The sequence below is a fragment of the Seriola aureovittata genome, chromosome 20 (assembly GCF_021018895.1).
Source record: "Seriola aureovittata isolate HTS-2021-v1 ecotype China chromosome 20, ASM2101889v1, whole genome shotgun sequence".
NCBI lineage: Eukaryota > Metazoa > Chordata > Actinopteri > Carangiformes > Carangidae > Seriola > Seriola aureovittata.
Window position 1 is genome coordinate 23,447,357 of NC_079383.1, and position 10,000 is coordinate 23,457,356.

Sequence of the window (10,000 nt, forward strand, 5' to 3'; positions counted from 1 at the left end):
GTTGGTGGATGTTGCTGACTCACCTGCAGTGTGGTGTCGAACACCACCAGTTTAGAGCTGGTGGGGATGATGTCGTAACACTTGTGACACTTCATGAAGCGCATGTAGATGTCTCTCTCCGACTCCTCCGATGCTGCAGACACACAAACAGTGAACACATCTCACTGGAGTTCAGGTTGCTGTTGTAATTAACTGCAGAAGGTCACAACTTCTTCTTCTTCTGGCGTTTCTGTCTGCTACATGATCTCACACATTTCTAGCTTTCTACTCCTCTGCATTTATCAGTTTAACAGTAATAATGAATTAATCCAGTAATATAACATTTGTCACTCTGTAGTGGGCCGTTCTTCATAATGAGTAGTGTGATTAACGAGCTGCGATCAGCTGATCCTTTCTCAATGTCGGTCACAGAGAGATGTCACAGAGTGATGCGTCGTCACTCACAGACAATCTCAGCTGATTAACCATCAGACTGAAGTTTGACAGTAATTAACATTAATTAACTGCAGCTGATATAATCTACCACTGCTGACGTCAGCTGACTGTTTCCACTGGTTTGTGTCCGCAACTGGCTCGTACATGGAACCGGTTCACAAACCTGCGGCAGAGCCTCATGGACCTGGTCCCAGTCTGAGACCGGTCCTCTGTGCCGAGTGACATCACTTCTTGTGAGATCACACATGAACACTGCTGAGTCAAGGAGACAAAGTGAGACCAAATAGTGGCAGTGAGGCTCGCTCGCCCTTCAGATTATCATAATACTATTGGTCATTGCCTAATCTGTACGGGACGGTTGCCGTGGTGACTTCAGAACTGATCAGCTGAGCCTGTCTATGAGCCGTCTGTTGTCATGACAACAGAACAGCTGATGGCTGGTTGCTCAGCATCTGGCTCTCTGACTGCCAGGTGTTGTGCTGAAGTGTGTCCTGGACACAGCTGAGTTAAATCCTGCCTCCTGATTGGCTGGTAGAGGAGGAGGTTTTACCTGCGTCTGGTCCGGCAGCAGATTGGTCGACTTCTCTGACAGTAAAGTTGACACCATGTCCTGCTGTTGTCCTGTGTGAACAGTGACTCAGCTAAAAACAAACGGACACGATGAGACTTGACTCTGAGTGTGATCAACCGATGATTCAAATCACTGATATTCTGGGAGCCGCTCTATTTTCTAATCACACACTCGTCATCGTCTCAGATACAGATAATGGATGTGCAGCACACTCCAGCCATTAGTGTCATCTCTCACCTATCACCTCACTTTTAACTTGAAAAGCAGGAACAAAGAAAAACAGGATCCGGTTCCAGCCATGAGGTACTTAATACAGTCTGAATGAGTTCATTTATCTCGTTACCTCAAGGTCAGAGAATAATTATGGAGAAGTTGAGAGTATAGATCATTGGATCACACCTGAATTCAGCCTTCATCATCATCATCATCATCATCACTGTCTGTCAGGGAAGATTCATGACTGACCAGTGGGTCGAGGCAGAAATGTGACGTCTTGCTTGCTGTGGTTCTGTCATTAGAGCAGACGATCCCGTTCGTAGGTAAACATTATAATTCAGTGTTTCTGCAATTACTCAAATCTGCAGAGGGCTTTTAGCTTGATAAGATAGATACAGGAAGTGCAGACACGTGTTGACACCTTGCCGAGGTGAGATGGAGAAAGAGAAAGAGAAGAGGTTTATCTACTAACTTTTTACTGGCCCTCTGTGAGCCTGTCATTCAGGGTGTGCATGAGAGCGTGGTCTGTGACACCAAACCTGAGCATCAATGTGGATTAATCCTGAAAATAGTCTCCAACACATGCACTAGTCCCTCCTGTTAGTTTGATAAGAACTACAGTGAGGACATGAATGATCAACAGTCTCACCGGCATCATCGGGGTCCGGCTGCTCCGACATGCTGTCTGCAACCTCCACCTGCCGACAACGACACAGGACAGTCTGTCAGTCAACAAACAGCAGTCTATGAAAGTCTCTGCAGACCTGGACCAGTACAGACTGATCCAGTCTGCTCTCCTGGAAACATTATCCAACATATTTATGTCTGAGTCAAATTATCTTGTGACACAGAGAAAACTAAGACTAAAAGACTGAATAATTATTAAAACGACTGGATCCACGGGAGGAGCTTCACCAATCATCCTGTGAAACTCTTGATTGATGATCTGGCAACACTGAAAATCACGTGACTCTAATGAGGTTTATTCTGGCTGCAGCCTGAGTTTGATCAATTAAAACCCATGTAATATTTAATATTTCATCACACAGGTGCAGGAGAGAGGTGACACTGCTCTGACATGAACTCGTGTATTAATACATTCAGTTATTAAATACAGTGCATCTCTAAGCGGCCTGCAGCACGAGCCACGTCCGTGTTCTGGACTCTAACGTGCGGACGCTGGTGCAGGTGAGGAGGCGCGGGGCGGTGATGGAGGAGCCTGTTGTCACGGAGCAGAAGCGGCGGCGGCCTCAGTGTTGATCTGCTCCATCACTGATGAAACCAACAGTGCGTGACGTTAGCTAGCACCTACTTGACAGTCGCCGTTCATTAACGATCTTTTTCTATCTTTCCCGCTGCTCGGTGTCTTTTAGCCGCTGATGTCGACCTCGGGATGTTTGACCGGAAACGAATAAAATCCTCACGGCTCCATCGTGTGTCTCTGTCCGACAGGAAGGACCTGATCCGCCGGTAAGTGTTCGGCTCCTGTGTCCGCCGCTCGGTTTCAGGTTGAAAACGGCAGCCGCGACCACCGGAGCCGCTGCAGCTAACAAGCTAACGGAGCTAACGGACTGCGCTTCCGGTTAGGGATTTCACAACAAAAGCATGACTGAAAGTGTGATTAAAAAGCTCACTTAATATTCCGACATATTACTGTTGCTACTGAACACAGCAAACTGCTGCATTAAAATCAAGAAAATTGATCACCGATTCTTGATTTATAACCCAGTTAATAGAAAAACAACTACACTTAATTTTAATTCCTTTTATTTCCTGTTATAATACCTTTCTGATGTTTTTTATCCTCTATACAGTCATTCACTCCTCTTGTCAGATTGTGTTGACGCTGTGTAAATTGCTTGTTTTTAATATTATTTCTTCCACTCATATGTTGTTTTATTACTACTGTTGAGTTTCACCATGTTCACTGTTATAGCAGTTCTATTATTAATAACATTAATAATAATTAATGTTTTTTTATATATTCAATCTACATCAGTAAAGAAGAGATATCCAAATAGAAACACTGCAGGTGACAAATGTCACAGAAAGTGTTGTAGGGGTTCAGTTTTCCCTCTAGATTCCTATATTAAGCACATTATCATTCAAATTAAACATTATTACAGTATTATTTTCTTGAACAACCAGTTGAGTCTAAAGTGGTTTTATGACTAACATTCAAGAATTACACCCACTAACTGCTATGAGACTATTTTGTACTGTTTCCTTTGGAGTTATTTGCTTTTTTGTGATCAAATTCTTATTATTCTTTTGGCCCCAGTCCTGGAGGTTGGATTAGAAAAAAAAACAGCATAAAAAGGAAATTCACTTCTTGCATACATCTATAATATTAGACATGGAGTGTTTTAACATTACATACAAACATGTTGCTCTTACTAATCCGTGTACATCATGTTGTTCATCAGCTGCCTGGGTTTTTATTTACCCCTTCAATACTAGAGCCCCCCACCCCACCCACTCTACCTGGGTGGCACCTGGGTGATACAATCTAAAATAAATAATTGAATAAATAAATAAATAACTGTATGAGAAAAAAAATGTTTTGTTTATTTTCGTGAGTGATTTGAGATCTTATTTTGAAAGCATTGTTTCCTGTCCCGGTCTTATTGCCTGTGCATACTTGACGTACCAAGTCCGACCGGGAACAGCCGACCTGAGCCGACCACAGCCGAGCATCAGTGTGCTGTGATCCTGTTGGTTACAGAGTGTTTGACTTAAATCTCTGCTGAGTCAAAGTTAATGTTGTAGTTCAGACTGAGTGAGCAGGAACAGCTGATTGGTCAACTGTGTCTGCTCTGACAGGAAGTGTTGAGACGTTTCCATAGAAACCAAGTGACAAGAAGTGGCATTTTTTATGATGTAATGTACGATCACATTTTCATGACTTACTGTCACCACCTCTTTGTGTCTATGGCTCAACAGGACGTTTGGTCCCCTGTTCACAGATTGGCTGCAGCTGCTGTAGCTGCAGTCTGTCCGTCCAATCAAGTGGATGCTACCTGAGACCAACCATCAACCTCTGAGACTGAAACATAAAGCAGCAACATGGAAGCTGCAGTTCCTCTAACGGCCACTAGAGTCTGGCTCCAGCAGTGAGTCAGTCCCCACAGACTCCCATGTTAAAATGTCCAACTTTACAGCAGAAATAAACATGTTTACAGCCTGGTACAAAAACTGTTCTGGTCTCTAGAGCTGATTTCCTCCTTAATGACACCTGTTTATATAACTCACCTGTTTATATAACTCACCTGTTCACATTTTATTAAGGAGTTAAAATTAGTTATGGAGGATTGAGGGCGTGGCCTCTGAGTGACAGGTGGGTGGGTGTATGGTTGACACAAGCTGACATGAACTGAAGTCTCAGTTCCACCCACGCCCCTCCTCTTTGACTATATTTGGATTTGCTGACAGTTAGGGGCGGAGTCAGGAACTGCCAAGATGGCGACGGTGGGGCAGCTCACTCTGCGCTTCAGAAACCTGAGGGTCCATCTTTATTTACAGACTGAGCCTGAGACTGAGGTGATAACAGCCTGATGATGGAGAGGAGTCGCAGCTCTAAGCGCCTCCTACATGTCGAGCTGCTGACGCTCAGCGTTTTCTTCCATGACTAAAAACAAACTGATCATTGCCGTCTCTGAGTGCGAGTCCTCTGACCTGAACACACCCCCTGCTCTGATCCATCACAGCCACAAACACAAGCTGCCAACAAACATGGGGGATCATTACACTCCTCACTCACCAGCTTCCTGACAGGAAGGGGCGGAGCCAGAGTAGGCAGCTGGCAGCGGGAGGAGGAGCGCTGTCCGGTGTCGGGAGGTGAGGAGAAGGAACGCAGCCTCCTGGTCTCCGGACGCCTCGGCTCAGTCAGGTACGTCTCCAGACGGAAAACACTCACCTCCTCCTGACGAGGGGGAGGAGGAGGAGGGGGTGAGGAGAGGCTGTGGGCTGAGAGGAGAGAGGGGAGGAAGAAGAAGGAGGATAGAGACAGAAGAGAGGGTGAGGGAGAGATTAGAAAACAGAGGTTTTAAATAAACCTTTAAATGAGGGAACATCGCCCTCTGCTGGAAACACTGAGTCACTGCATGAACACATCATCCACACACACACACACACACACACACACACACACACACACACACACACGCACACCGCAGTGATAATAGTCTGTATTTAGCTGTGATGCTGGATGTCAGTGCTCCGAGACAGCTGCTGGGAGATTATAATAGAAATACTAATAATAAACACAAAGCACTCGGGTTCAACACACACACACACACACACACACACACACACACACACACGATCTGTTGTTACATGAAAAAACTGATTTACAGCTAAAATCAGTTTTCAGTGAAGAAACGGAGACAAACTGACCTTTAAAAAACTCTTTCTCTCTTCATTGTGTTTGTGGACAAAGTTTGAGAAATGTGAATAATGTCGGCAACAAACCCAGACACAACAGTAGAGAACAGTAAGTACTGTGTGTGTGTGTGTGTGTGTGTGTGTGTGTGTGTGTGTGTGTGTGTGTGTGTGTGTGCTGAATAAAGTAGGTTGCCTTGTACCTCTCCCTCTAATACAAGAACCCACACACATACACGTACCACTCTGCTAATAGGAAACTCTACACAAACAGATTAGATAGGACACTCACACACACACACACACACTCACAGACACACACACACACACACACTCCGTTACAAGGGAGTCAAAGCACGTAATCAGAAAAATCAATAAAGGCCTGAAACTATCATTATTATTATTATCATCATGTATTTTTTCATCGTTACATGTTGATTGGTTGGTTTGAATTAAAGTTTTATAAGCAGCTGGTGGTTTCAGCTCTGCTTATATTTCATTTATAAAAAAAAACATCATCAGAACAAAACCCAGAGTCCACAGGTTCTGTTCTAAAGATCTGGAACCAATGAGCTGAGAGCCACACACAGAGGAGGACAGAGTTAAGAGACGGACCAACAACCTGACACAACAGGTTTCGATAGATTCTCCTACAACATACAAACAGCCACACCTGATCAGCTGCTGCTCCTCTGACTGAACTGTGACTACAGCACAGTGACATCACAGTGACATCACAGTGACATCACAGTGACATCACAGCGACTGACACAAACAGTGATTACAGGTTCAGCTGACGTGAGAAGAACAGGATTACACTGGAGTTTCTATGTGTTCCTGCTCTCACACTTTCAGTCAGTCAAACGGGTCGAGTCGTGTGGGAAGGACTGACGTAGGTTCAGACCACGAGGCCGGAGCTGACGGAGGAGCTGGACAGAGACAGGAGACAGGCTGTTAGAGAGGCGGGGTGCTAACCAGCGTCTAAATGAGACCACAGAGGTCGCCGTGACGTCACCAGTCCACCGGCACAGCAGCACGTTTATACCCACTCTCTTGTTGTTGGGTGTTTGTTGTATATCTCTAATAATCCCATTGGCTGTTTTGGGGGGGGGGGGGGGCAGAGTGAAGCTAACTTTAGCGCTGGGCTACAGTCGTACGTCACTCCTGCAGCTCTGTGTTATTAAGTTGTTATGGTGTTGTCAGGTGGCTGTTTGTGGTTGTTGGTGATGATCTAGATGGTTGCTAAGGCGTTGTTAGGTGGTTGTAGGTTACTGCTTTGGGTCAGTAATGTGTTGCCAGGTGGTTGTTAGGGTGTTTGGTTTTTGTTGTTGTTGTTGTTGGTGATGCTGGATGGTTACTAATGTGTTGCTAGGTTACCAGTTGTTAGCTGACACATCACTGTGTGACACGTGGTATTGACGGTGAGTGGTTGCTCGGCTGTTGCTATGGTGATTAGGGTGTTCTAGGTGGTTGCTGTGGAAGTGGTCGGTGATGGTGTTCCTGAATGGTTGCTGTGGTTATTCTGCATGGTTGCTATGGTAATTTGTATATGTTACTTGATCATTGTCGGCTTACTCTTGTCCAGAAGGTCGAAGGGCTCCAACCTGTCTCTGCTCATCTGTCCGTCCCCCTCCTCGCTGCAGGACGTCCTGCGTCCCGTGCGTCTCTGCAGCAGCTGCCTCCTCTTCCTGATGGACAGAGGAAGTAGTTGGACATACAGGATGCCGGAGGGCTCTGACCGCCGCCGCAGCGTCCGTCTGTCTGTCTCCTTCGGCTTCCTGTCCGTCTGTCCTCCTGCTCTGTCCTCCACCATGATCCACGACGCAGACTTCCTCCTTTCTCTGCCTCTGCCCGTCTCCATCCTCCTCCCGTCTTTCCCATCCTCCTCATCCATGTTGGATTCAGACTTCCTGCGTTCTTTCTTCCGGCCAACCTCACTCTTCTTCTGCTGCGTCTTTCGGTCTTCCTCTGTCTGTCCACAGGGTTCAGACTTCCTCCTCTGCATCTGTCTGTCTCTCCTGTCTGTCTGCCACTCCTCCTCCTCCTCCTCCTCCGCCTCTTCTCCTCCATAGGGTTCACTCCTCCTCCTCCCCGTCCATCTCTCCTTCTCCTTCCACTTCCTCAGCATCAGACTGCTCAGACGCTTCATCGCCATCAAACGTTCAAAAATAAAAATAAAAAGATAAAGATGAAAAATCGAATGTTTTAAAATCAAAAAATGAATTTATTCACAATAAAAGGCACCGATACAAAACTCCATCACTGCAGGTTTGTGCTGTTTCAGCCTCACACTGGTTTGACCAGTAGCTTATGTGGCTAATGCTAACGTTATGTCAAACTGTGACGAACAAAACTAAAGAGATAAATCAGATTAAACTGCAGTGATGAAGTTTGTAACTAAGTAAAAAGATTTGATCTAATTAGTTAAACTAATTAAATTAATTTAACTGTAAATGTGTCCTGGTTCCCAGCTTCATCAGCAATCAACAAATCCTGAGGCTCCACAGTCTGAAAACCTGCTCTGATTGGCTGCTGCAGAATCGAGTCGTTTTGAATAAAGTCAGTAAAGATCAAAACAAAACCGTGAAACATCGGAGCCTCCAGCAGGCGGGTAAATACACACAGGAGGGTCCGACCTCATCCAGTCCCCCCCCCCGGCAGACAGACAGGTGGTCCTTCAGACAGACAGACAGACAGAAAGACAGACAGACAGACAGACAGACAGGTGAAGTGTTGGAGGTTGGTGTTTCTCCAGCAGCAGAGTCCTGTGAGTGTTTCAGCTCTGCTCAGTATCGCTGTGTTTATGGTGTGGGTGGATGTGTGTGTGTGTGTGTGTGTGTGTGTGTGTGTGTGTGTGTGTGTCCTGTTGCCCATGTTAGCCACACCTCCCTCTCCTGTCTACACTGTAAAAAATGAGGACAGTCTCTACATGAGTGTGAAGACAGACTGAAGAGGACGAAGGCTGCGAGAGAACAAGACTTGGCAGGTCACCTGTGATAACCTGCAGGTGTTACCTGTCCTGCAGGTGAGGATACATCCGACCACACTGTGACAGTGTGGCGGTGGTACTCTGCAGCTCTACAGGAGAAGATGAAGAGGAGCTCAACGTCGTGTAAATGTCCTCAGACGCAACGAGAGCATGTTCACTGGCCCCTCCTCCTGGAGGAGCGGGGGTCACTCCCAGCACACATACCTGTGTACAGGAAGTGTTCCTCTCTCCCTGTCTGATTTTAACAAGCTGTTCATCTAAAGCAAAAGTCAGCTGCTGCACGGCCGTCCAATCAAGAGTCGGGGTGGTTGACGTCATCATCTCTGTGGCCAATCAGCATCGTGGGACAAAAAAACATGATTCATCCACAGAAACCCTTAAATACAGACGGACGTGCTACAGACATTTTTTGCAGTGCACCTCTGTCTCTTTGAGGATGATGAAAACAAACACACCCTGCGCTCCATCTGGGCCTGATGTGCTTCACTCGGTTCATTAAAGGATCACAGTCACAGGGATTACAGCTCTCTAATGTCAGCCGGACCACTTTAGACCAGTCTGGACCCAGTTTGGAACGAGAACCGAACCATCACCAGATAATGTCTCTCCTGGACACACTTCAACAGGGTTTCTGTGATCAACCTGCAGGGGTCACCAGGTCACCAAACCAGCGTTTAACAGAACACACTCATCTGTTCTACTAATGCTCAGACATGATTAGCACCAGAGCTAACTAGCTAGCTTGTGTGTGTGTGTGTGTGTGTGTGTGTGTGTGTGTGTGTGTGTGTGTGTGTGTGTGAGAGAGAGAGAGAGACAGAGACAGAGAAAGTGAGCAAGCTGCCAAAACTTCAAACTAAAGAGATGCCAAGTTCAGCTTCTGGAAACTTCTACGGGAGGGGCAGCGAGGAGCTGAGGGAATAAAAGCAGCTAAACTGATTTATTCCCTCTAAGAGTCTAAATTGATTTTTAACTCAATAATCTTTGAATAAAACAAACTGCCAACTGGCCACACTGTCTCACACACACACACACACACACACACACACACACACACACACACACACACACACACACACACACACACACTCAGAAGAGCAGAAATCTAGTTTGTGTTGAACAGGCCACAAGTATTTGGACAGTTAGCTTCAGCACATTCAGTGTAAATTAAAGAACAGATTCTAGATCAAAGAGGTGAGTCAGCTCTCACCTGAGCAGGTTGTCATCACCTGTCCACACACAGTTACACACACATAACTTTATTTAAACAGCCATGTAGAGACAAGCTGAGAAAAGCAGCTGATGTGGGGTTTTCAAACTGGATCAAACTCACTTATTACAAGAGTTTGAAAATAGTGAGTTTATAATATTAATGAAATCTTTTCATTTCGTTTCAATTAGAGACTAAAATC

The 10,000-nt window shown here is 45.8% G+C and overlaps 1 protein-coding gene and 1 long non-coding RNA gene across 7 annotated transcripts in view; one reads left to right on the forward strand and one right to left on the reverse strand.

Moving 5' to 3' along the window:
* The window catches only part of LOC130161001 (5'-AMP-activated protein kinase subunit gamma-2-like), a 30,295-nt gene that overhangs the window by 7,055 nt on the left and 13,240 nt on the right, over window positions 1-10,000 (reverse strand). For 4 of the 6 annotated variants that reach the window (XM_056363901.1, XM_056363898.1, XM_056363903.1 and 1 more), the window contains 3 exons: window positions 4,983-5,188; window positions 1,872-1,920; window positions 24-133 (listed from right to left, as the gene is read on the reverse strand). In XM_056363901.1, the coding sequence (XP_056219876.1) occupies window positions 24-133; window positions 1,872-1,920; window positions 4,983-5,188 (365 nt within the window). Of the gene's footprint in view, window positions 1-23; window positions 134-1,871; window positions 1,921-2,534; window positions 2,776-4,982; window positions 5,189-7,177; window positions 8,310-10,000 lie in introns of those variants that run through there. The other 2 variants (XM_056363899.1, XM_056363904.1) reach the window with 2 other exon arrangements.
* LOC130161027 (uncharacterized) lies at window positions 1,938-4,403 on the forward strand. The gene is made up of 3 exons (XR_008826088.1): window positions 1,938-2,410; window positions 2,596-2,692; window positions 4,166-4,403. It is a non-coding gene; the product is annotated as an uncharacterized LOC130161027 (long non-coding RNA).